We start from the raw sequence: 27,910 nt of genomic DNA on the forward strand, positions 1-27,910 counted from the left end.
TATATTACTGCACTATAGTTACATCTCAGTTAGCTTAATATAATCAGTTAATATTTCCATCAAACTAAATAAGCATTTACTTAGCTTACTTTTAGGAAAAAAAAAAAAAACAGGGCATGCTGTCATAGAAGAAGGGCAACTTCTTACTTGCCTTGGTTATCAAGGCATGAAGCTTTGGGGTCAGACTATATTTCCATAACAGTACTGCCATTTCTTTGCAGTGCATTCTCTGGAGTAACTTACTGCATAAGAAAGTAGAATCTAAAAAAACAAGGAAGGCTACCTAAGTGGAGTAGACATTGGCAAGTTTTGGGGTGCAGCAGATAAATCCATGCTATGCTGATGAAGCAATCAAATTTGTCAGCCTGGAAAGAATAAGATACAAGGAAAGCTGGTACAGAAGACCAAACAAACCACAAGTGTTAGTTCACACTAACTGATACAATCCCACAGTAAGATCCTGTTTCATCACTGCTGTAGATGCAGTTACCTGCATAAGATGGTGGATGTGATTATAGTAAAAGACTGACTCCTCTGTTGCTTGTCTAGCTGTTCTTACCATAGTATCACAGAACAGTTTGGGCTGGAAGGTTCACTTTTGAACCTCATCACCTCCCTGCAATGAACCGGACTTTCTTCAACTCAGCCAGTTTGTTCAAAGTCCCATCCAATCTGTCCTTGAATATTTCCAGGGATGGGGCACCCACCACCTCTCTGGATAACCTGTTCCAGTGTTCCACCATGTTCATCATAAAAAATTCCTTTCTTACATCTTGTCAAAATCAACACCATTTTAGATTAAAACCATGATTCCTTGTCCTATTGCTACAGGCCCTACTAAAAAGCCGGTCCCTTCTCTCTTGTAAGTCCACTTTAAATACTGAAAGGCCACCTAGAGCCTTCTCCAGGCTGAACAATCCTGTCTCAGCCTTTCCTCATAAGAGAGATCCTTAAGCCCTCTGACCTTTGTGGGCATCCTCTGGATTTGCTCCAAGTCCATGTTCTTCTTATGCTGGAGTTCCAGGTCTGGATGCAGTTGATTTAAGTAGTCCTCTGTTATCCCACAAAATACAGTTCATGGACTTACACCTCCTTCTGAGGTACAGTCTGAATGCAGTGAGACAAGAATGTCTTCTCTGATCTCACAGAGAGCGAAGTTGACAGAGTACTTAGCAGATGGAACGATCATATTTTCTTGCTAGTTCTTTTTAAAAAAAACAAAGTTGCTGGATTTATAAATCATCAATTAGTTGTTTCCTTCATAGGACCCAACAATGAGTTTATCCTCTAGAGTATCTCACTGATATGAGCTTTCTGAGAGGTATTACTTACATATCATGATGGTAACTAGCCCCTCAACACCGCCTGTCAGGAGGTGGTGTAACACACAGGATGAGCTGTGTGATTACTGTCTGTCAGGAGTGTACATGATGGCAATCCAACTGTTGTCATTCCACTAATGTGTAACCAACTTTCTTGTTGGCATGGACTCAAGACGAGTCCCTGGGATGAAAGCACTGATTAACACCTCCACTGGCCCAAGTCAGGCCCCTGTGTAGCTCAGGAACTACAAAAAGCAGCAGTATGCCCCACATTTAATGGATGGAGGCAGGTTTGTTGTGGTTGAATTATACAGTACTTCATCATGGACTGAATGACAATTTACATTATCCCTTTAGTAAGTTGTTTTCATTTTACTTAGTAATTTATTTAAAAGCCTGTTCTCCCTTAAACACAACACTGGATTCCTTGAATGGGTAGCACAGCCATGTAGCTGAAGTCTATCAGCATTTCAAGTACATCACCAAGTCATCAGAGCATGACCTCCATACCTGACAATCGATGAACTCCTTGCTTGGCAATCACAAGAAATTTATGGTGAATATAGTCTCCCAAGGAATACTAGCACATCTGCTTGGGTCCACATGTTCACTTTAGAATAAAACTGGCTTTACAATATTTGCCTCTTTTCTGTAGTTTACTGTGATACCTCCTTGTCAGATTAGCTGTCCATTTCTATTCGAGATTTTACTGAAATTGTGGGCAGAACTGACAGGCACCTTCCTTCTTTTGTTCCACCTGCAGTTCAGTGTCATTCATTTAAGGCAATATGAAAAGACCAGCACTCCTAAACAAATGGAAACAAATGTTTTATTTACAGGAAAAAGTCTGTACACTGTGTATACATAAAAATATACAAAATCATAATAGAAAATATAAAAAGTGTTAAAATGTATACAAACACTGCTTAAAAATGTGACTCCTGCAAAATCTTAAGGTTTGTTATTAGAGTACACATTCATTTAAAAAAATCATCATACAAAATAATTCTCAAAGCTATTAAAAAAGTACACAGTCTATATTTGAATAGTTCAATGACTACATATTTTAAGAGCGATGAGATGATATGAAAAAAGTAAGGCTTTTACACACAACTCTTATTTCAAGAACAAAATTCTGAATCAGATTGCTAAGCCAGAGAGAAGACATCTGCACTGTCAAAATTCATTAAGTGATTCACCTACCCTCGACATGGGCCACTTTAAATTTCAAACAGTTAAATCAGGTATCCTCCTTGTGTGTGAGAGAATGGATGCTGGAAAAGATTCAATCATTTTAGCATCAGGCTTCTGAATTACCTACTTCAAAGCAGGATTTCATTGAGAAAGCATGAAGGGAAAAATAGTAACCATTTATTGTTGCAGTCAATGCATTTAATACTCCTTTCATAGCACATCTGTGTCACTGTCCAAATGGCATTTTCCATCCTTAAAAACTTCTGAAGAAAAAAGAAGTTTAAAACCCCACTAGGGATTGCTCCACATGTGTTTTGAACTCCTGTTTAATTCAGTCTCTAATATGACTGTGCTCAGTCTGGGCAACCAGTGAGTGTAGATACTTCATTTAAAAAAGCAAAACAAAACAAACAACTCTTTTGGTTTTTATGACTTTGGCAAGAGATCTACAGCAACAAGTTCAGAATTCAGATGTCTTCACCAAAGAAAGTGTCTTGACCAAAGACAACCAAAGCTTAAATTAAATTTGTACAGTGAGAGTGTACTTTAGAGTATTTATATCACCCCTCTCTTTCTCCAAAGGTACATCATGGTAATTTCACTGAATTCACCAGAGTTTCTACAGCATAGAACTGCACAACAAGGTAAAAAAAGATGCAGTAGTTTATTCCAAGGAAGGACTGAGCTGTGAGTTTATGCTGAGGTGACCTTTAGAACTATAGAGGAATGGAACAAAATAATGTGTTTTTTCTAGTAAAAAAGACTTGGGTTCAAAATGAGGCAAAATATTTTGTAATTTTTTTTTTTTTGATTGAACCAAAGAATACCTTGATTTAACCATCCAAAACTAAATGCATAAAATGATAGAGCACCTCAAGTCAGAAAAGTTACAGAATTCACAGTGGGGAAAGAAGAGCATAATTAAATTCAGCATAAACTCAGCATATTTCCTTAAGTTGCTGCTGTGTTTCTGGTTTGTTTCAGCTAACTTTAACTGTTGTCCACAGCACCAGGGCACAGAAATGAGGCTTGATAATGTTTGAAGGTAACCTGTCCCTACTTGTCAGTAAAATTCCAAAAATTTAAAGCCTACAAGTGCAAAGGGAGCTCAGGGTCCCAAGAGCAGAGGAAATTGCTTGGCTGATGATGCACCTCGACATGCACCAGGTTTGTGCAAACCTCTCTTATCTAGGTGCTGTCCCACTCTGTTAGTGTGTGACAGCCACATGGGAGAGCTATGCAGCCATGCCTGTATCTCTTCCCCAAAAAGTCCTATCATCTTGGTGAAAAAATACACTTCCTTTCACGTTGCTGCATTTAACATGCATCTAAAACCTGCACTCTCATCCATTATTTTTAGAAGAGCTGTGGTTTGGTGTTATTACACATTGACTGTATTAAATTTACTGAATGTGGTTCTTTGCAAACATTTCTCTGCCCTCACAAGGGATGGGGAAATGCCCATTATTTCAAAAGCATTTGGAGGGCTTTTATAAAAGCCAGCAATGCAAATGCCACAGAAAGTAAGAAGTAGTGAGAGGAGCACCTCTACAGGCCTTTATGTTTCCCCGTTATTTCTGCTCCTTCCCTTTGCAGTAAGTGGAGGGGAGCCCTCAATTAGCAGATCAAACACACTTGCACTTGTGCCAAAAGCTGAAGGAGGACAAGACAAGGTAGGATAGAAAATGCTCTTTAAGCAAGCACAATGTGATTGAGCAGGCAGACCAGTAAAACATCACAGTGAAAACCAGTTTTAGAAAGCCATTCCAGGCTCGTTTTTTAAAGGTGGCATCACAGGTTGGTCTTCCTCCTGTGTGAGCAAACATTTGCAGCACAGCTCTGCAGCATCATCTGAGGTGATGGTGCTACAGCAATTGCATTTGCACTTGTGGAAGGAGGACTGACTGCCATATAAAGAAGGATATGGCAAAGAAAAAATTTTGGCTTCAAGAGCTTGAGTGGGCAGTCCAGTAAATTAAAAATATACAGTTCATTATATAATATATCAGACATAGTTCTGCATTGGTATATAAATGATGTACTAAGTAGGTATGCTTAGCACTTGTTACATGAAACTTTATAGATTTTCCTTGATCTGTATAATCAACAGCTATGTTGATTATTGTGACAAATTATTGAGAGAATAAATAATACTACGCAATCCTGCTGTGGGTGGTTGAACAATGCAATTATTTTTCTTCTTTGTGAAAATCAAAGTTAAAAGTTAGTGGTTGCAGGCCAAAGTGATTTTTTTTTTCTTTTTGGAACTCTAGAAGCTCCTTCTTATTGAAAAGTAGCATATTCACTAGTCATAGAAAGCTAAACTCTCTTCCTTTACAGTCATGTTGTAGCTAACCAAGGGTACAGCAGAGAGAGACATATTTAATTGCACTGTTCAGACTGCTTATGTTTTGCAAACAGAGTACCAAACATATGGAAAAATAGATTAGGTTCTGTCTTGGCTATCTATCCTCCATGCATTTAAATAACAATGTTATTAACTTCAAGAATAAAAGTTGCCACCACTCATAACATTAAAAATAAATTGGTATGTACTATATCCAGAGTCCAAGGCTAGTATAAGTAAAACCTATTGATTTTGATATGTACCAAAATGCCTTATGGACATAACCACCCATACAATACAGAAGTACAGTATATGATCATCTACACATAATTTCTGTCAACAAGAAGAAACTTAAGATTATCATAAAGCCCAAAAAGAAGGCTAAGTCCTATGTAAGACTTATATTCTTCATTTTGAGGAAGGGAAATAATCCTTCCAAAAGATCCTTCCAACTGCTTCCCAAAGAGCTTAGTGAGAGAAAAAGGATTTTGTGATTATACTTACATTATGACTGAAGGTGAAATAGTTATCAATGTTGGGGTTTTTTTTGTCAGGGGTTTTTGTTTTGTTTTTTTTTTTTTGGGTTCTTTCTCTTTGCTTTCTGGCAAAAAGCTTTTTGCTTAAGTCAAAACACAAAAAATACTTTCCACCACAACCAGTCAGCCATTTTTTTTCAGTGTCTCTTTGAGCTATCTGATTTTTTACTGGTTGGACGTGAGTAGCTGTGCTATTGTATACACAGATTCCTGCCAAACTTACTCTAAAAAAAAGGTACAGTCAGGTGGGAAAAAGCCAAACCAAAACAAAAAACTGAGAAAACCACTCCAGACTATTAACTTTCAGAATTGCCTTAAAGAATATTGTCCTTATTTGTTATGAATGAAAATATCAAACTATCTCCATATGCAATCCATAGACAGGTTTTTTTGCAGGCATTACAGCTTTTCTGGGTTCTTTCAAGCATTAAGTAAAAAAGGCTGATAACATCTTTTGTCAGAAAACTTCTCCTTTCTGAACAGCAAGAACTTGTGAACGAGTGAATTTGATTCAGATACCAATGAAATACCTAACAAATAATGTCTGTATTCCTGAATGCTATCTTTGTTAACAAGAGGTGAGTCTCTGGGCTTGCTTTCAGTGTGATGGGTGAATGCTGCACAGAAGGACAGCCTCCCTTGGCTGTCTCTGGATCTTTTGTATCTGTACAGACTGGGGGAAAGCAGCATTTCCATTTTTCTTCCTAATTGTGTTAAAAATATGTTCTTTTTTTCTCTCAAGAAATGAGGCATTTCTCTCTTCCCTCTTCTGTCAGTGTGAGCATGGGAGACTGGCATCCAAAAATACAACCAGTAGTTTAACTGGTTTAGCTGTGTACAGCCATCTCCAACCACACGCACTCAGGGCCACCTTAAGCCCCTGTTCAGTTGAAGGGCTGGAACTGAGCCTGCCTAGGAACAGGAATTAAAGCCTGCTCTAGTGAATGACTGCACAGCTTGGAGTAGCAATTATTTCATTCTGGGAGACTGTGAAAACCCCATGGAGCCATGGGAAATTCTGCATTGTTCAATTGGGCACTCTGTACATACATGAACAATAAAGGCTGTTTCACAATGCCAGGTTTGACAATTAAATAAATTCATTTTAAAAGAAATTACATTCTAGCATATGTGGCATGAGACCACTGACAAATTCAGACAGTCACACCAACAATAATACATTATATTTCTTCCTAAGTATGTCCTTTGCACCTTCATGGGCTAAGCCTTTGCTTTTTTTCTGTAACTATTTGCAAAGCAGTAATAAATACTCAGGCTCAGAAAAGAAGTATTTCTCATGCCTGCTACTTAATTACAATTTATAGACTCAAGACTAGATTGGTCTAAGATATAATTTTTCAAGTATTCTCTTCTTGTTTATAGTACGACAGTAGTACCTTATTGCACATTGTGTCTGAAAGACTTACTTCTACAAGTGTGAGAAATTATTTCGTTTGGGGCACTTGACAGCTTTGAACCCTGGCAAAATGACTTTCCCCTTGCGATACAGATCATCCTGCAAACCTTTGTTCATCCTCTGCACCAGGAGCTTCTCGTAGAGCAGTGGATGGTAGGCCCCCAAGGTGCAAGCTGCGTCGTAGTAGAGCTCATGGTAGTGACACAGGTCTGTCTGTCGCACTGAAGGGATGTACTCGTACACGTGCACTTCATTACACATGGACATCATGATGAGGATACCTGCAACAAGAAGTGAAAGCAAAAGTGAACACCAGCTTTCACTTTTCTCGCAGAAATTTCCCTGCAGTCATCCAATCTCTTTTTTCTTTCCTTCTTTTCTTTGCTGTCGCACACTTTAAGTATTCGGTAAAATCATTAAGTGAAGTAATCATTCCTTTTATTTGAGCAGCTTTCACTTGTTCCTGATACATAAAGATTGTGAACCCTGTAGAATCAACAGGGTAGGATAACATTCATAAAGAAAGAGTGAAAAGCCTGTAAAGAACTTGCATATCACCATCAGCCTCCTAAGTGAGAAGACTGCTCTTTTCATACCTCCCCCCATTTACTCTACGGACTGTCCACAAAACATTCCCCACAAGAATCCTTGAGACATCTCCACTTTATTGCAATGTTGGTCTTTCTTGGTCTGAAACTGAACCAATTCCACTTTTTCCACCCACTTGCTACTCTCTAAGCAGCATGACTTGGCCAAGCACATGCAGAAGGGCATATAAAGAAACATCACCCATGTAGCAGTGGCACAGAAACACACAGCTTCAGTCAATTCAGTGAAGAGTCTCATGGAGACACACCAGAGACTAATTCCTATTTAAAGCAGTGTTGTCATAAGGAAAAACCCCTCACCACTTCCTTGCTCAGCAAAGAGAAATCCAGAAATTGCCAGCCCCTTTTTTCCTGCCATGTGCCAATGGCACACTGTCATCAGCATCATCAATTGTGGTCTTTATAGCCTTGAAACAAGAGAAATATTGCTGTTGCAGCTGCATATTTTCAGATGGACTAATACCAGATAATGATCAACAAATTGCCTAAACCACAACACTTTCACATCAATCACAGCTCCCGGAAACCTTTTCTGTTTCACAAAGCCATGCAAAAGGAAAGTGACATAAAAAAAAATTGTCCAAAACTTACTTTAAGATTTCACTGAAAAAAATAAATTTGTGTTAAAAATCTATTGAGGCATTTGTAGCACTACTGGTATCCCTATCTGTTGAATAGGACTGGCAGCCCTCAGAAGAGGTATCTGTATAACTCTGCTCACTTGGCACTTAGAGATGAGAACTGATGTAACTGTTATTTGGGTTTTTTTTTTTTTCTGCACAACAGCTTTGGCATCATCAGCGGTGTTTTGGGTAGATCTCAGAAGTAAAATGAATTAACATAAAAAATTATTTTGGTTTCTTAATTAAGCAAAGCCATTTTCTAGGTTTAGTTTACAGTTGAGGAATGCAGGGATTTCAGTGGCTTGCTAATGAAAAGAACCCTATGTTCTCCCTGCTGTGTATCATTAGATTATCAAAATGACTTTTCCCTGCCTGATGTATGAAGTAACTGAAAACCAATTATTTCTGTGATTAAATATTTTATCATAAATTAAAGGTTCTGAAAATATTTTACAATTGTTCTACAGCTTTACACTCCACAGAATCTGTAGTGTTAGAAAAGCGCTCTCAAATTTGAATGAACGCCAGTTTAAGCAGCAAGAAACACATATTCATGGTGAAAATATATTTAATCCCTGTTTGAACACAAAGTACAATCTTAATAAACCAAGTTACCTTGCCTTGAAGATATTGCAGAGATGCTCTGAATTATAACCTGCCGACCAACTATATATAGAATTGTTTGGGTTTTTTTTGTTGTTGTTTTAGTTTTACAAATGCTTTCGTCAGCTTTTCCACTGCCAATCTCCTTCCTCCACCGATGGAGAGCCCACCTACCATTCCAAGGTAACTGTTATCCAGCTGGATCAAAGGGCAGATGGTGGAAACTTGTGCATTAATGAACTACATCGAGAAACAGACAGTAAAATAACTTCTCTCCTGCACCCAGAGACAATTTCAAAAGCTATACCACCAACATCTTAGGAAAACTGTCTCCGATGGAAAGTACAAGCCTTAACCAAAGTGTGTTTTATTTCACTGCCACATTGCCAAGAGAACTCTAAAAGTAGTAAAGGAAGCTGCCATTTCTGGAATTGGAAAACTGTCAAGAACAAAAACTGTGACCCCTTAATAACAGAAAAATAGCCACTTAACTCCAGGTATGGTTCAACCATGACAAAATTTTAAGCAGTATCATTGACTTTCCTGTAAATTAGTTAATGGAGGACTTAGAAGTGGTAGAGCTTTATCTTCTAGACATCAGTGGTTCAGTATCCTCCAGAACCAATCTAAAAGGCACACTGGGTTATCCAGTTTCGCTCCTTACCTTTCCTGCCTGGTTCCATACAAACCATGTCTTGGGATTTCAGTCTAGGTTGCTCATAAATAACCTAACTTCTACATATATCTTTGCTCATGCTGGACAGTGATGTTTGGCTGGAGGAAAGACATAGCAGAAGTGACTTGGCAGACTATTTTAAGAGTGGTAACAGCTAAGTTATAGCTCATTCTTCTGTTGAAGTCTGAAAGATGACTACAACAACAAGTAGAAATTACCACATACGGAACTGTCCCTGTGCTAGAGGCTTATCTGTCCTGGTGGAATCAGGATCACTCCTGATACTTCCAGGCCTTGTGTACATGTCAAATGCTCAAACCCCAGTCTGGGCAAAAAATGCTGATTAGTGCCAGGCTACTCCTCCTTTAGCACCTCTGACACTACAGACCTCCAGCCTGTAGGATCTACAGTGTTGTATAATCAGGACTTCCATCCAAACCACCTGTGGGTGAGATGCAGGATTACACATGAACCTGAGGAGGTAGGTCCCTCCACTTAGCTGGCACAGCTCCCAGATTCTCCCCCCAAATTATCTGCTCCTGCCATTCTGCATTGGATTAAAAAACAAAACAAAACAAAACAAGAAAACAAAGGGATGGAAAAGGAATTTTTTTTTTTAAAAAAAGGTTCTTTTTGGAAAGGAAGACATCTTTTTTTGTACAAATACAGTCTCTCTAAAATAGACAATAAATGGTTTCATTTCTGTCTCACGCCTTGGAGGATGTGAAACCCCTCCACAGGGGACAGCCCTAGTGTTGGTGAGCCATTACTGCAAACTCAGTTTACAAAAAATGTTAACTGAACATCTCTAAAAGAATAGCAGCAGTTTAGACCACTAGGACATTTACACCAGTCCATGTACTAGGACATATTCAGGTTTTATTCTATTTTTTTCTAACGCCATGTGTCCAGGTTGTTTTTCCTAAATCCCTAAAACAGAGCTACCACCAGACTCCCTGGACAACAGGTCTCACATTCCATGCTGTGTTTTTTCATACCATTCTTTAACTCAGTTCCTCTCTTTGCTTGGTTTTAACAACACTGGGGGGAGTTACGGACATCTGTATCCAGCAAATAGAAGTGTGCCAAGCTCTCTCTATTTACATCTACCTTCCCACCTTCCCTTCACTCCTCGATTTAGCTTCTGTCATATTATAAATATTTTAAATCACCAATTGGTTTTTGCCACTGACATGATCCCCAAAATATTTTTTTACATTATTTTGAACTTTTTTGTTTTGGATGCAGTCTCAAAGCTAAAGAAGAGGAATGTGCCTGACTGCTTTCAGACTTAATCTTGGTTCCATTAACTCATTTTGCTTGCCTGTTTATTGTGAGAAGTGCCATGTTGCTTCCCATTTATCTTTACATAGTTCTTTCTATGTTATTGCTTCCTAAGTTTCTATTCTGTGGCTGAATTTCTTGGCATTTTCTCCCACACCTGTAATGTCCCAGTGTGCTTTGTGTATTTTCTATCCCTGTACTGCCCTCAGAATATGTCTGTATACTTATTTCTTTCATCTGTGTATTTTTCACATCACCATGCAATTCAACATCATCTGCATTGACTTTGTTCCGTATCTCAACACTCCTACAGGATTATCAGTATGAATGAAAACCTCATTGGTTGATAGCCTGTAGGGTGAAGAATTTCCATACTGTACACTTCAATATTTGTCTTTGCTAACAGTCTTTACAACAATTTTCAGTCAATGCACAATTATTAGCTATAAAACAGCACATACTGTCTTACACATGACCAAAGGAGCTATTAATAAACAGGATGTCATTGTCCCAACACAACACAGAGTCTGGACAGAATTAATCTTACTGAGATGTCCATGCCCTTCTCTGACCCTGCTGGTTTAAAGCATTCTTTACAGAGAAGGCAGGAGACAGGTATTTCTAGGGCAAAACTCATCTGACTTATTTTATTTAGGATGTGTTGAATTGTTCACTTACAGAGAACTTTCCTGTAAGTGTTGCTCCTCTCCACTGACTAGACAGAAAACAAAACTAAAGAGTCTGAAACTTGGCTAACAAGAACCTTCTCTTCTACTCCTGTAAGTAGCTTTCGGAGCTACGTGAAAAAAAATATAACTGGCTTTTCCAGAAGCACAGTGAGAAGAAACAAAAACAAGGCATGATCAAACGTGCCCCACAAGTGGAGTTACTCACACCTGAGATAGGTATCACAGGCTCCTTTGCTGTCAGCAGAAGAAAGTAGGCAGTTTTAGGAAGCAGTGCACATCTAAGGATTAAAATTGAAGGGAGATGCTTTTTGGTTTTGTTTCCCAGCATTCATAAACATTAAGGCACAGGAATGGGAGTAAAAGCAGAGAATTACAAGGTATTTAGGGAAGGCCAGTAGACAACTTGAGAAAACATAAAACCTGAAAGGGAAAACCTATAAGCTGTCTACAGCATCTAAATATCAAAAAGCTTTTTAGATCTTAAATATCCAACCCATATTTCACATTAAGGAAAAGATCTGGTTATCCAGCCTGATTTTAGCTTTGACAAACATAACCAGTGCCACCATACATTCAAAATCACAACTGAAGATAATTCTGCATAGGCCCCTCTAATTTAATTCTAATACCCTTGTTGAATTTTTAAAAGTCCATTTGGATTACAACTGTAAAATGGAGTAATGCAAAATAATTCTACCTGTAATTATGGTAGAACATTCAAAGGTGTGCTTTATGAACATTACCATTCAACTATAAAACATTCACAAACACTCAACTGGACACTTTAAAAACAATTATGAGCCTGGAGTACTATAAAATATATTATTCCAAAGAAATGATGTGGTTGTCAAAAAAAACAGTCAAATGCAACTTTGTTATCACAGTACAACTGTAGATGATAAAGAAGTGTTACATATTTTGAAATATATATCAGGATTTAAAAATGCTTAGAAAAGTGTGTCTTCTCTTCTTGGCACTTTGGCCAGCATCACTTTTATTTTTTCCTATTTGGGAGATATCTGTGGTGTTAGGGAATGTTTGGTGTAGTTTAAACTCAGTCCAACTGGCACAAATAAACCTAGCTTTTACAATCTGCACTGAGAACATTTAAACCAGAATTATATGAAGATTAAATTCCTTGCATGGATAGTTTTTACAAATGAACATGTACTATGGATTCTAATCAAAAGGAGAAAATGTTTTTTCGATTTGTTCTTGGCAATTTGAATAACTCCAAAGGTTTTGATTTTACAACATGAATATCGTATGGTACGATTAAGCTTTGTGGTTAGCACTCTAATTTAAAAAAGAAAGTTCTCTAGTTTACAAATAAATAAAATATAGTTTAATATATCTGAACCAACAGATGCTGTATGAAAGCATCTAGAATTATAAGTGTAACTCAAATATTCATCAAGAACACAGAATCATTATAACATAATGTAAGAGTCAGATTTTACTCATAATGTCTCATTTTACACAATCATAAATTCAGTTACAGAAAATAATTTAGCTAGATATACTAGTAAGTTTGTGTTTGATAATCTGTGTATTTGAAAGCATTACAAATAAGCATAAAGCATTTAGAATGAAGTTTTCTATAGGATAGTCTACTACTATAGTGTCTCTTGACTGGATTGCAGATACCACAGGAAACTCCTTGAAACTGGGCCAAATGTGCCCAGTTATTCTTTGGTACAAAAGTAGCTGTGGCTTTTTAAAGCACTTAGTTTCTAAAAAAGTGTTCTTTTATTTCTGTTTAAATCATGAATTATGTGAATAATATTAACCACAAGAAAATCAAATTATTTATCAAAGAATTGTCACCAAATGGCCCTGTGCCTAAGCTTAATAATTTGTGCAATACTTGTCATCTTTGATGTATAGATACTAGCATTACATAGTAGACTTAGAAAATTACATATTTATAACTTGGTGAATGCAAAAAGTTCTACATTAATCATAATAATACATTCTGTAATATGAGCATAGACTGGAAAACACTGGCCAATAATATAATGTAATTCTAAATGTATTATTTAATTTTGGGTGATACACTAGAATAATAAATTTTTTTAACGTGATTTAAGAGAAGAATTTGCTCTTTTATGTCTCCATTTTGGGAAGTGGGAGATACTCAAATTTCAGTGTGCTTTTTATTAGAGAAGAATAATTTTAAGTTTATGTGCTGGAGGTATTATTTATTTGGGTGCTGATACTTGAACAACATTGAGCTGGAAGGAGTGAGTGCTGTTCTGTTCCTGCTCCAATTGCTGTTAGAACAACTGAATAACAGCAACAAAGGCAACTCTTAATGTGTCTAACTTTTTCTTTCAGTTCATGAAAGTGCATTTTTTTCTAAGCAGAGCTGGAGATCAGCTGTATACTTCTATGGAACTTGCTCTCCGAAGCCATTTTAAATTTAAGTTCTTAGTCATACAATGACCTGCTAATGTTGCAGTGTAATGATAGCCTTGCTTGTACCATTGTCTTGATGCATGCAAATGAAGATTAAAATAATGTTATCAACTGTTAACGATGCATAACTGTTACAATTGTAATGTCAGCTGTACAGCCTCAAACAACATTTCCTTTCTCCCAACAATAAAGTGATCTGCGCTTAGTTATTTTCTGTTCAGTGGATTGCATGTTATGCTAAAATTTCTAGCACATAGCAAAACTACCACCTACACAGACAACCTAAAATGTAAGAATCTACACAGGTCATGTTTTGGTTGAAAACAAAACAAACTGCTGCAGTCACAGCTCTTACCTAGCTTTTAAAAAGATTTAAAAAAGCTCAATAATAGTATATAAATGCATATAATTTACCTCTGAAGAGGTAAATCAGCAAAGTGTACCGATGGACTATGGTAAGTAGGAATTCATACAAAATCCACTAAGTAAACAGTGGACAGTAGCAAAATCTCCACAGAAAAGCCTTTATATAATTGTGACATTATTAAAAAGCTCTCAAACTTTCTGAATGCTAATGTACCATCCCACTGGATGAACACAGAATGATGCTCCTGAGAAACTCTACAGTTTTTCTCTTAGTCTTCAGATGACAAAAATTTAAGGTCAGAATAGGCTGTTTACATTGGCTACCAAAGAGGGTTCAGGAACAGTCAGTTCTAACAGCAGAATGGTAACAGTACAGACTGACACTTTATAAACTATGAGATTCAATTAAAAACTGAACTTTGGTATGTACAGAAAGACAGGAGGAAGACTTGAGTTCACATTTCACAGTGAAAGACTGACTAACAGGAAGTTAGAGGTGACTTCTGTTGCCAAAAGGTAAGGCAAATCCTTCCCTAGTAAAAGTGCTAATTTAGGATTTGCCAGTGGAATCCAAATCTGAGGTTTGGTGGTTCAATGCTTGTACGACTTCTGAGAAAAATGGCATAGATCCAAGTCCAAGACAAGCTGTAAACATCAATACTCATTCAACAAACTTATTTTCAGCCAAATGTGAACCAACAACTTTAAGTGCGAAATGCCACCATGGCACCGGCCTAATGCTAATTCAAGATGATGAGAATATGGTGCAGAAATTTGTTTAGAAGCATGAAGGCAGTACCTGAAAAAGTGATGCAAAAATATGAAGGAATGGCTTCTCAAAACTCTTATAAGGACTAGACTAGAAAGACAAAGAGTCAATGATTTATAATGAGGAGGGACATTAGCTAAGCTGACACAACACAAAGCAAAGTTACAAACCAGCTAAAGTCCATGCTGGTGTCTCAGGAAACAAACCAGAAGAGACTCCCAGATTAAAACCAAAAGGTTGGTTTACCCTGTTGGACCTTTACCCACAAACCATCCTCCCCTCAACCAATCCTGCTCCCTCTCCCTGTCCCTCTCCCAGCTGGGACAAGCACTGTGCTTCCCCCACCCCAGCCAGCAGCTGCCAAATGTTACTGCCTCTCCTCAGCAACACTGAGCTGCTGCAGAGCTGATGTAGCAGGGTTTGAAGGAGGCAGGGGGTCCCGGCAGAATTTTTGCAGATATAGGGCAGCCCATACTCCAAAGGAAGTTCAAAAACAATTATCTTCCCTAGATCCCATGCAGTGAGAAAAACAGGGGAGAAGTTCTACCTCTTTTCTCTCTCTCTTTCATTCCTCTAAAGACAAAGAATGTCTTTACCTCTACCTCTTCCCCACTGGCCCCCTTTCTGAGATATTTAATAATGTTGTGACTTAAGTACTGTAATACAGTTATTAACGATGTTAAAAGATTCTCCTGACATCAGTCACTGTGGAAGGATACTGACTCATTGCTGCAGAAGAACACCTTGAGGACACATTCCACCAACATCCTCCCTTTGGAAAGATTCAGTTTCTTATAAATAGTGCTAAGCAGCAGGAATAGATACAATTGTCAGGAGAAAAATGTGATTACTGAAGAAACAGTTTAAGACCATGCTAAAAGATTCTTGATATTTGTGAAAAGAAATATTCGGGTGTTTCCATGTTTTAATTTATACATTTGTCCAATTTTGCAAATTGGGCCTACTGGAGGCTAAAAAGCTTGAAACAAAAGCGTTTAACTTGACTCAGAACCATTTTTGTAACCTTTTCTATATGGTTAGAATCATCATGGTCTGTGCTAGAAATTGCTTGGATTCAGGAATGTGTAACTCTGTAAAAATTCATACCCTCTATTTAACAACAGCCTATTTTCTTTCATATAGCTGTTTTAAGCACAGTGGTATTTAGTAGTGTGGTCATTTAATAAACTATTTTCTCTTCTTGAAATTAGGACACTCGTATTTTCCATCACTTACTCAATCTTTCTACTAAATCTGTAGGAAATTATTTTATAGATTTGATAAGAATCAGGTAGAAGCTCAATATTCAGGATACCCTTTTTGTACAGGTACACTAGTTGTGTCTGCCAGCTACAACAGGATTATTTGCTGCTTGAGTGATTGAGAGATACCTGACCTGAGGACCAACATGACTTTTCAGCTTTCTGCCAAGCTGCATTATATTTTTTGTGCTTTATCTTGCCCTTTATGTCCCTGACAACATAATTTGCTGTTTCTGTGCTACCGCTGTATTTAAATTGTTACATGTGCAATGCATAGATATTAAATCAATAGGGTTACCTATTCCTAAAACAGGAAGACTCTCCCCAACAAAATGTTTTAAATACATCTATCAGAACAGTAGTTAGTTATGAAATGGGGTGGATATGACATTTAATAAGTTCATCTCACTACCTTGTTTTTTTAAAGTTAGTAACAGCCTAATAAAAAGCACTGCTCCTTGGAAAAGAACAATATAAATAAAATTCCCACTAGAGAAGAAGGCAAATTTGCATCTGTACACAGAGTCTATTTATCTGTACAGCTTTTGTGGTTAAAATTTTGCTTGTTTAATGGTTTATATTTTCAAAGCTTTCTCTGCTTCAAGGATATTTTTTGTCACTAACATTTAGATTTGGGATTGAAGATTGCTGTTCTATTCTCACAGTGAAATTAATTCCATTTCTTCAAAGAAGTGTTCCATTTCTTCTTTTGAAGAGTTTTTTATCTATGGTGGAAGTACAGATTGACAACACAATGATCCTCTTCACTATTCTTACAATCAGCAGCTGTTAACCTATTTTTATCAACAAATTCATTGCTACAAGAAACACTTTTGCAAAATATGAATGCAGCTGGTGAGAACATTCCACATGAGCTGTCGTCTCCCTGTGAATTTTTACAAGCAGGTTCCAAAAAAACCTAACTTCAGGAAGTAACCAACGACCAAGCCCCCCTCTGACAACATACCAGGCCTCCCTTACTTTCCACTCATGTTCCAGGTATGTACAACCCACTCAAGGCATAGATGGACATCCCCCAGACACCTTTATCTCATCCTTCTGGGAGCTTCTGCACCCTCTCTAAGGCCTTTGGTGTGCTCCAAGGTATCCTAGGATGTTTCTACTGCATACAGAATCCAAGATAAATGCTCAAAACTGGTTCTCCCATATCAGATGCCATCTCAGGTGTCTTTGCTTTCAGATTCTCATACCAAGAAAAAAGCCAAACCATTTTCTGACTGCAGCAAATACCACAATAATCAATATTACGTCAGTGAGGAAAGGATGGAGTTTCCAAAGTGGAAGATGGTATCTGAAGCTCTACTGCCCTCTGAGTCTAGAAACATAGGCAAGGATGACCCTGACTCTGACTACTTGCATCCTTTAGACCTGTCCACAGTCAGGACCTCTTGTGCATCAGATAAGTTGTTCTGCTGTAGGAATGTAGGCACAGTGCCAAATTATCCCCCTAGAAACACTAAGGAAGGACCAAAAAATAAAGCAAACACTATTGCTTCCAGTGAAGAAGTGCTCAAACTGAGCACTAGAAGCCCTTGACTTATGTAGGGAATATAGCTCAGCCTGCCATTGATTTCATCCTGTTTATATGATCTCCCATCTGCTTTCATTTGTTGTCTGAGTGTTCTCTGCTCTGTGATCCCAAGCAGGAACTTCAGAATTGTGGAACTGTGTAGGTCCTCAACAGATAAATTAAAATAGAATAATATAAATTTCTCATTGATATATGCATGTTTTATAGATATGGTAGACATACTATGGATGTGAAGGGAGAGAAAGCAGAACATCAAGTTCACTCAACTATTTTCTAGTTCTCATACTGTGTGGTTTTGCTAGTCATTGTTTCTGTATAGAGGACCAAGAATAAATAGTACACAAGTATGGGCTCGATCATGTAATGTATACATTTATTTTTTTTTTTTAATCTAACATGTCTACTGGGACCATCTTTGATACACCTACCAATAAACCCTGAAGAAGGAGGGTTGGGCTGTATCTTCTCTTTAGTGTTCTCCTGAATGATGTCCCAGAGCTGCCATATAAACTTTGGATGCAGGATGTAGAATGGCTGGGTTGGATTCTTCCTGCGATGCTGTACGTAGGGAGTGAACAGATTGTAGTCTGGTTTCTTATACCACTGGGAGGAAAAAAGTCAGATGGTTTTTAACAATATTGAACACTACATGTACAACAGCATAAACTGGCTTCATTTAGGTTCTGCAGAACAAAAACAAAAGGTAGCAAAGCAGCCTGCACTGGTGGATGCTTCTGCTAGAAAGGCATTCCTCACTCTGGGCTATTCTGTTTCCTTTCTTCATACATAGACTCCTAATAATTACTTGACTGCTGTGGGATGAGCCAAGACCATTTTCCCCCCACAGATCCACATTAAAGAAGAGGTTCAAAGAGCTTTGACATGATATCTGGGCCTGGGGGTGAATCTTCCTCTGAAAGCATCCCTGTCCCTGTCCCTGATGGAGGCAGCAGCAGCGCATGACGCAGGCTGATGGGAGCCTGTGTGGGAAGCAGGCAGCCTCTGGCATCTGTTGCTAAGGGAGTTCAGCAGATGAAGGCTTACTTTCTACTTTGCAGCCTGCTCATCTCCGAGCTCCCTGTGCCAAAAGCCATCAGATCAACTTGTCTACTGGAGCTGCAGCAACAGCCAAAGTAGAGACTCCCCTAGTGACAAGCAGATGGACATCTGCTGCTCTCAGTGAGGGGGTGGACTGCAGGGCACAGATGGCTGTGGGACAGTGGACATAAAGGGAAGACTGGTGGGGAGGAGGTCTGAGAAATGGGGAAGGCACACAGGAGAGATTTTCACTAGGATGTCACATTTTGTTTGGGAAGGCAGAAGGGAAGGTGGGGAAAAATGGATGCAATTTTTCACCTTTTCTGATAATACCTACTTGTGAAATCTAGCAATGTTCCCTTCTTGGCAAACACATAGAAAACTTGCTGTTATATGAAAATAGCAATGTTTTAGCAAACAAATGCCACCATTCATCTATCCTAGCATCTCAGAACAGTCCCTTCCAGTATAATTGCAGGCTACTAAAATGTTTTTGACTAATAAACCAATTCTGACCAATTCCTCTGGACACAGCATTCTCCACTCAAATGAAGACAGAACCTGGGGCTCATGGTGAAAAGGGAGAGACAGAAGACTAAAGTAGTAAATTAATTTTCTCCAGTACTTTCAAATAATTAGGAAGAAAGGTCCAAGTGGATATCTTACCACATTTAGATTTGCAGAGTAGGGAGCAGGATCCCAGGCTACTAAAATAACATCTTTATACAAGGAGCTGTCGACAAAGTGATGGTTTGGATTGGTGAGAATCTGCAAATACAGATGCAAAGAATTGCACATTAAAAGCAAGTGGCATCCAGAAAAATGGCAAAATCCTTCTATCAAGTGAACAGTCCTACCCACGCTTGCTGTTTGTTATGCTTCAGTTCTGGTTGATTTTAAGCATCTTGTTTTGTTAAAAAATATATACAAAAAATAGCTTATCCAGGAACAGCAATGGTTACAGTTTGAAGTAGCAATATGCTGAATTACTCTCCATCTGTGGGAGATGTGATGGGAGCCCTTGAGAAGCTGCGTTACTGTGTATCAACATTACCAGGTACCTGGAACTTGAAAACCAAAGCTACTGAAGTATTTCAGATCCCCTGCGGAACCCTCTTGGACACAGAGCAGCTTTCTTTGAAGTGCTACAGCCCCAAAGGGTAATATCTTTCTCTGCCACCCATCCCCAACCACCTTTTCCATGGCTTTCTCATTTAAACAGCAAGTCAGTGTCATTTCAATTTTAAAAAATGCAAATTAGACCAAAACTGTAAAAATTGGAATACCTAGAAAAACAATTCCAACAACAGGCAAGTTACAGGGCTACTTTTGAAAGAACTGTCACTTTGCTCTAATCTACTGCTCTCATACAACTCCTTCCTTCTCCCAGTACTTTGCCTGATCAGCCCACCACACTGGAAGTCTACTCTTGACTCCTGCTGATTCACCCCTTTCAGGATCCTCCATGCCTAACTAGATCTCTTTAATTCCTGGTGCATCCAATGCCATGCAGTTCAACATTGCTCAAAACAACATGAATTTTGTTCCAGCTGTTAAAATAATCAACATTCCAGACAAATAAATTCATAATAATTTTAATTTCCCTTTAGGATCCAATGAGCCATATTTAATTATGCATATTTTTCTTCAGAAAAATAATATTGTTGCCATAGCAATATTCGTCTTACCATAAACTTTGTGTTTAATGATTTCCATCAGCCTTCTACAGTAAGAACAGAATTAGTCATGCTGCTATCAGAATCCCCAACTTAATTTCTCAGAACAATTTTCACTTCAGAATGTAAACTAATTTTTTGAGTATACAGAGCAAATTGACCAAAAGGCCAAGATTTTTAAAGCTTGGTTCCACATTTACCACACAAAGGACCTCTTATTTGCCTTTCAGTAAGCAAGAGTCCTCTGGAAGTGTTGTCCACACACATTTTGCTTTCAGTGAGTCTGCGTTCATATGCATGAGGTTTTTTTTTTCTGCAATAACAGTATCTATTGCCACTGCACAGGCTTCCTTCATGTCTTTTGGGCTTTCACAGAGGAGAATATGAAGGAAGAAGGGGCCACAGCAGCATTTTCATTAAGTGAATGCAGGAATTTCCAACAGCGAGGAGGGGAGGAGGGTCAGCAAACCTGTATAGGTAACCCAGCTACAGTACAGGTAGGGAAAGCAAGTGGCCTGTGCAGGTTTCACTCTTGGAGAGGGCAAGGCTCACTTCTCAGCAGGTGGACAGACTGTCATGGATGGCTTCTGACCTCTCTGAAGGAGCACAAAGCTGGTGGGAACACAACCACTTGTGAGGAAGCCATGAGAGCTGACCTGGCCAGAACTTTGCCATGCCCTCTGTTTTCTTGAGAGCTCTTATGGGGAGCAAACCTTATACAGTGCAGAAAAGAAGACCACGGCACCCTCCATTACCATCCCAGTGGGAATGTACTGCAGCAGCTCTGGGAGGCAGAAGACCCCAGTCTGCCCTGCATGGAGAGCAGCTAACAGCCATTTAATCTCTCTGCATTTGCTGGGGAGCTAAAAAAGCTCAGATCACTCCCTGAGAACATTTCTCTCTTCTACAGGGAGCATACTGAATCTAGTAAACTACAAAGGGTTTCTAAAGCTTTCTCCTTGCCCAGCTCAGGAGTTAAGGCATGATCAATGTCAGGACATTCTGACTAACAGTAAGATGGAGAATCATCAAAGAAAAGGAAAAAAAACCCAACAAAACCAAAAAAAGTAAAATAAAAGACATGAAAATCCATGTTCCCTGATACACTGATTACAGCACTTAAGGCAGAATAAGATATTTCTGCCTTCCTCTTGCGAACAAAAGAAAGGGGGCACATTTAACCCAAATCACTACAAAGATCTAGTCTGTTCTACAGCCTCACAAAGACCTACAAGATGAGTGTGAAGAGAATGACAGCGAACAGTCTTCTTTTTGATGGCAAAGAACTTGGAGCTTATACACATAAAAAATACACCCACCAAGAATAGACTTAATACGGACAGTCATTCAAAGAAGAAGCAAAAATGAACTCATTAAAATTATAGTAACTGAAAATGTTGCTCTCCTTCAACCAGAATCAATACGTCCAGAGCATGCTACAGGGCCAACCATACACCTGGTGTTAACTAAGTAAACTCAATGTCATAAAATTTCACAAAAATGCTGTTCCTGACATTTTTGTCTACATTTCATAAAGAAGAAAGAGGTTGGGTTTGCCCAAGACATGAACAGCATTTTTGAGATTGAAAAACTAATCTCAACCATAAGGTGTCACTGCAGCTCAAGTCACAATTATTTACTTACACCCATACCCAGAAAAATCCCATTTTCTCTTGTTTCCATTCAGATGAACAAACTCACCTGGTGTGTAATACCCAGTACACACTAAAGTTTTTTACTAGTTCTTTCCAATTTTATAAAAAATGATGACTTGCCTAGTATTACAAAACTCAGTTCCCACTTCTTTTGCCTTCCAGCAAGGAAATAATTGGGGAACTGGAAAATATGAAAAAAAAACAGCTTTGGAATCACCATAGCCTGACTTTCGTGAAAATCCTAAAGGCAATGATCTCTCCAGGAGGTCAAGGTCTTCTGAACTGGCAACCTGCAGAGCCTGACTGTACTTCTGTACTCTGGCATCCTGCAGAACCTTTACAGATTAGTTCACACAAGAAACTTTACAAACCAGTTCTCTGAAACAAGGCTATCAAGTCACTCTACACTGACAGCAGTACAGACATCGCTGTAAGGGAAAACTTTCACCTTCTCTGCATCACAGCTGTTGAATCCAGTCACCTGCTTCCCATAACACCCAGCACTTTTTCAGAGGTTATTAACTTGCTGTCATATTGTACAGAACAGACATTGACTTGAACTCTGAAAAGGAAGATCTTACCTGAGAATTAATGATCCGCATGGTTGTTTTATTTCCAACATCTTTTTCATAGCCACGTGTTGGAGCAGAATTAAATCTTAAAACAGCATCATGAGAATCTAGGAGCATAAATAAGGGGGTAACTCTTTTTTCTTAGTATCCAGAACAGTAAAATAAAATCAGTTATCTAAACTAATACAAAACTTACACATTTGTCCTAATCTGGATATTCTGATGAATGTTCTGCTACACACAAATAAAAATCCTCTTGCATCTGCCATATGTTATTAATACAAAAGCCCACTGGGAAAAGAGTTCAGAATCTTCTATTAATTTAGCATGCAATACTTAAATGCTTCTCTTAATTGGATAGATTTAGTGTGGGAAGACTATCAGTACACCCAAGTACACACAATTGCTCACTACTTCTATCACAAAATTTCCAAAGAATTACTCCATGCAAAAGCATGTAAACTGCAAGGATATCTAATTGCACATTTGAATGAACAACAATGCTTAACTATAAGCTTGTGTTTCACAGAATTTTATAATATCCGAAAATCTTAGGCTTCCCCAAATCTATTAATCATACTGCGTACTTATTCTCAAACTCAGTACAAATCTAAAGAGCCTCTGTAGGGAAGCCAGCCCACACATCTGCTTGTACAAAGAAACCTCAGGAACCCTTGGTAGCAAAGCTCTAACAGAGCTGAACTGTCAAAGTTACTCTACAAGCTGTTGACCTTGGAAAAGAGAGAGCAGCTCTAGGTCAAGTATGGGTCAAGGCTAGACACCTTGTGCAAGCTTCCATTGGATAAGAGATAATCACCCTCCCAGTGCTTCTTTTAAGGGGATCTCAAAGCCCAAAAGGTGCAAAGGAGAGCAAGACATTTTATCCACTGTCCAGAAACACATAGCCCCTGTTAGTAGCCTTGTATTTGGTCTGTTTTTATCCATTCTAGCAATGAAAGCTGGGAATATGATTTAGGCCAAAATGGGAATGAAATACCTGAACCCACAGGTAGTTTGTACAGCTGTTCCTCTCTAGCCACTTTGCCTCGAAAATTGGAGGCAAAAGTCTCTGAAGGTAACCAACATGCCTCAATGGAGTCTTGGCTTGATCCTATCAAACTGGGATCTTCCATCTTTTCCCTCCTTTACTCTGCACTTCTTGTACTCCATACAGGGAAACACTGTGTGCCAGCAGCCAACAGTCTGATCTCAGACATACACATTATCATATGTCATGTCTGAAAAAAGGGATTTTGCCAGACACCCACCAAACCCAACTCCTCAGAACCTAAGCAGTGGAATTTTTTCTGTATCCCCATACAGGGACAACCCTAGCTTCAACACCTAGACTTCAACTACCAAGCATCTTGATTCTGGAGGAACTAGAGGAAATGAACAGAAGCTGCAGGTACTTCACATATTTGGAGAAGGAAAAGATAAACACAAGTTTGTTGTAATGAATTTAAGGACATAAATTTGGTCCCGTGACTGACAACTTTTAGACAATCTGTTGACGGAGAACTGGATTATGAGATGGGAATTGTATGGTTTGCAGCTTGAGAGACAGTGTGATGCATTTCCAACATCACTCATGCTGTTTCTTCGTATACAGATGAAAAACTTCTCCTTTGCCAAAAATGTATGACCAGAACACATCTTAACACTGATAATAGCTGGTTTTAAATAAACCGATTTTAATCTTAGTATGTGTTTGTAGATAAGCATTTTAAAGATCAAAAAAGTTTGGGGTTTGATCACAGATCCCCACTACTTCCTGTGATGCCAAAATAATTGATTCTCCCAATTAATAGCACGATCACGATGGAAGTGTTTGCTATACTCGCACAGTAGTTCCATGCCTACTTTCATTTAGAAGCAGTCAGATGGGTGGGGGAGAGGAGGCCAAAAGGCAGAACACAAATTAACAATTTTCTTTGTGTTTCTAATAGGAATGCAGAAGGGGGAGCTAGAGGCCTATGAAGGGAAATGTCCTTTGCTACTTCTTTCATAGCTGTTTTTTCTTTTCCTCTTGGAAGAATAAACCATAGAATCACAAAATGGTTTGGGTGGGGAGGGACCTTAAAGACCATCTAGTTCCAACCATCCTGCCATAGGCAGGAACACTTCCACTAGACCAGGTTGTTCAAAGCTCCATCCAGCCTGGCTTTGAACATTTTCAGGGATGGGGCATCCACAATTTCCCTGAACAATCTGTTCCAGTGCCTCACCACCCTCACTCTAAAGATTTTTTTTCCTAACATCTAACCTAAGTCTTCTCTCTTCTAACTTAAAATGGCTCTCCCTTGTTTGCCATTGCTGTAAGCAGTCACTTGGCCCCCCACAGTCTGGGCCAAATCCTCTCCTCAGCCACAAGTATCTGCCCACAGCCTGAGAGACTCTTAGAAAAAACCTTCTGTGATTCCTGGCGCCCCAACACTTCCTTGCATGACATGTATGAGATCTGAAAATTCTGTGTAGGCTTTTTCAAACCCAATCTTCCTCCCTTCAGGCAGCATAAGATGACAATTTCCCATTTAAACCCAAAGCTCTTCTGCAGAACACAAGCTTCTATGACCAAAAGCTTCCTAAGAAAATGGATACACACAGGAGCAAGCAGGCCCCAGGTACCAGGTCAAGCACCCAAGTCCATACCTAGGCTGCACCTGAGTGTGCAAATATGACCTGAAGCATGCTGTAATATGTAATTATGGAAATACATCACAATGTGCTACAGATTCTACAGTACAGCACTAATCTGCACTGGTGTAAACTTGCTGTACAGGGGAACACTGGCAGAAGATTCTGTTTCAGTCAAAGATAATGCACTGGAAAATGAAGGAACTGCTATGATTTCTTCACCCCAAAGACTTCTAAATCAGTGAGGCTTTGGTATTGGAGAATTGGGGGTTACCCTGGTGTGATTTTAGCTGCAGGCTAGCTGGGCACCTCTGCTGTGCTGGAAGCCTATTACAGTAGTTTGATAATCCTAGAAGCTCCAACATATTCCAGAGATTTAAAGAAAACCTATCTGTGTCAAAGAGATGTTACAGAGTGATGAAGCAAGTATTGGGATGTGACGTCCTGGTAGATGGGGAGGATTAATGAGTGAACATCAAAAGGTTTTTCACAGAGAGCTGAAGGAGACAACTCTTCTTGCTTCAGAAACAAGTTTGAGACAAACCTTTCGTCCTTTCAACACTTAGGATACTGCACTAAAATTTACTACTAAAATAAAGAACTACTGAGACATTAACAGAAGCAGTAGCAATTTTTGAAAAGAAAAAATAAAAGTGAGCTGGATTTGTTTTATGGTCCCATCATCCTTTTCTGAATAGCTACTAAAAACTCCCACCTTGAGGTGGGGCATTCTCAGTGAACACTGACATTTCACCACACCTGCAACCTCACTGACTCAGTGTAGCAAGGGGAAAACAATGGGTGAACATACTTGAACTCATTTAAATTTGGTCTCAGAAAAGAGATCAGGGGACTTGATCTCAGGGCACAAAGCTACTCAAGGGTCTGAATTCCTTATGTCTGTGAACTCTAAACCACCAAGAGATGAAGAGGACACTCTACTGCTTCTTGACATGGAGACAAATGCCTGAGACAGCCATACAACAGCAGTGTCTCATAAGCTACTTCAAAACAAACATCAGTTATAACCCAGCTTTGCAGAATAAAACCTGAACATCGCTCTAAGCTGCTGAAGAAATAAATGCACGTTGCACACAAATGTTGAATATGGCAGATCTGATGAAACCAGTGCCATCTCCCTACTACAAGCTGTAACATGATAAGAAGGCGTCATTGTTTTCTGTAAATTAGATTGCAATTTCAGGCTTGATTTTCCTTTCAGTTATATTGTCTTGAAAGGGAGCAGCCTCACAGAAGTCCATTAGTTTACATACATGCAACTCTAGTGAGAGAGAACAACCAGACTTTACAGATGTGTGCTTGAGAAGCATGAACCTTTTGGAATTTAAACATGAACACAAACATATACACATATACACACCTATTTCGTCCCCTAGAGAGGAGTTCAGTATTGCACCAGCAGACATAACTACTGCACAGCTCCCAAAGCCATGTGCATATAATTTGCCCAGTGGAATTTGGGGAACGTGCTTTTCCCATCCAAGAGTGGAGAAGGGTGCCTCCTTGCCATCTATTGTTTTCACATTCACTCTTTCTTTTAGCTCACAGAATAGCTGGTCTCCTGTCAACTTGGAGTTTCGTTTCCCCTTGAACCGCACCCCATGCTTATTGGTACTCAAATAATCTTTCATCGCCTTCTGCAGTCGAGGGTTTAGCATCTTGGAAGAGACATCCCCTTTCCAAAGCTTGTAAAGAAAGGATTTCGACATTGTGGAATACAGCCCATCCCAGTCATCAGATTCATCAAGCATCTGGCCTCTCCTATGCTTTGTGCTCCTTCTCCTCATTCGTCTCTGATGGCTCCAGTTGTTCTGTAAAATATTTCCTTTTGGATTATTCATGTCAGCTGAAATGAATTTTTCTATCTCTTGAAGGTGGTTGTGTGACGGCTGACCAGCAGCAAATAAATAATCATCATTGACTTGGTAGAAAGCACTTTTTGATTTTCTTCCTAACTGGGGTGGAAAAAACTCATCCTCGTTTCTAAAGGCTTCTTCCAATACAGTCCATTTCTTAGAATTTCCAGTCCCCGATTTAAAAGTACCTAGGAGATCTTCATTAAGAAGTACCTCATTCCCATCCATGGTTTCAGAGAAGGATGGGTCATGAATGGCTCCCATTATGACTCTCTGCTTGCCCTGAAGGGGCAGAAGTCTCTTAGTTTCAATGTAAGAAAAGGAACTGGGAACTGGTTCAGCAGTGTTGCTATCTGTGAAATAGATGAATATCACCAAGAAAAGGAGGCCCCATGCAAAGATACCAAAGAGCATGAGTTGTTTCCATTGCTTCAAGTTTGGTTTCATGGCAATGCCTTTACCAGCTCCTTTGTGCCTTGAAGTATTGGTGAAGGAAAATGAAACCTGTAAAGAACACCAAATGCCATTAAAAATTGTTCTAAAAATACATACAACTCAGAAATATCTTAACACATATTGATAGATGGTGCAGAATGAATCTTCGAGCAGTAGTACAAAGGATTCAGTAGCAGAAACAGAACTCCAGAGCCCGCAGACACTGTAGGAGTGACACACTTTGGCTGTAATCACACCGTGACAGCTGCTAGCTACACAAGAAGCTGGTGGCCAGTTTCTACAGTAACACTGGATCCTGCCTTCAGGGAGATCATGTGCCTGCCTGCTTCTGCT

The 27,910-nt window shown here is 38.9% G+C and overlaps 2 protein-coding genes across 2 annotated transcripts in view; one reads left to right on the forward strand and one right to left on the reverse strand.

The window, feature by feature from the left end:
* The window catches only part of LOC134058008 (pinopsin-like), a 75,831-nt gene extending 66,860 nt beyond the window's left edge, over positions 1-8,971 (forward strand). Inside the window, exon 4 of the mRNA XM_062515065.1 lies at positions 8,756-8,971. Within this exon, the coding sequence (XP_062371049.1) occupies positions 8,756-8,971 (216 nt within the window). The remainder of the gene's footprint in view (positions 1-8,755) is intronic.
* ST6GAL2 (ST6 beta-galactoside alpha-2,6-sialyltransferase 2) lies at positions 6,829-27,625 on the reverse strand. Its single transcript, XM_062515064.1, has 5 exons — positions 26,626-27,625; positions 22,617-22,714; positions 19,371-19,472; positions 18,095-18,269; positions 6,829-7,097 (listed from the first exon to the last, which is right to left on the reverse strand). Exons 1-5 carry the CDS (start codon positions 27,566-27,568, stop codon positions 6,829-6,831), a joined length of 1,587 nt encoding a protein of 528 aa, XP_062371048.1. The 5' UTR covers positions 27,569-27,625.
* Between the last annotated feature and the right edge of the window lie 285 nt (positions 27,626-27,910).

The sequence above is a fragment of the Cinclus cinclus genome, chromosome 2 (genome assembly GCF_963662255.1).
Source record: "Cinclus cinclus chromosome 2, bCinCin1.1, whole genome shotgun sequence".
In the NCBI taxonomy this organism is placed as follows: Eukaryota; Metazoa; Chordata; class Aves; order Passeriformes; family Cinclidae; genus Cinclus; species Cinclus cinclus.

Coding starts and splice junctions, on each gene's coding strand:
- ST6GAL2 (XM_062515064.1), bottom strand. CDS start 27,568: ATGAAACCAAACTTGAAGCAATGGAAACAACTCATGCTCTTTGGTATC. Junction 19,473..22,616: donor TGCGGATCATTAATTCTCAG/GTAAGATCTTCC, acceptor CTGTATTTGCAG/ATTCTCACCAATCCAAACCA. Junction 18,270..19,370: donor ACTCTGCAAATCTAAATGTG/GTAAGATATCCA, acceptor TTTTCCTCCCAG/TGGTATAAGAAACCAGACTA.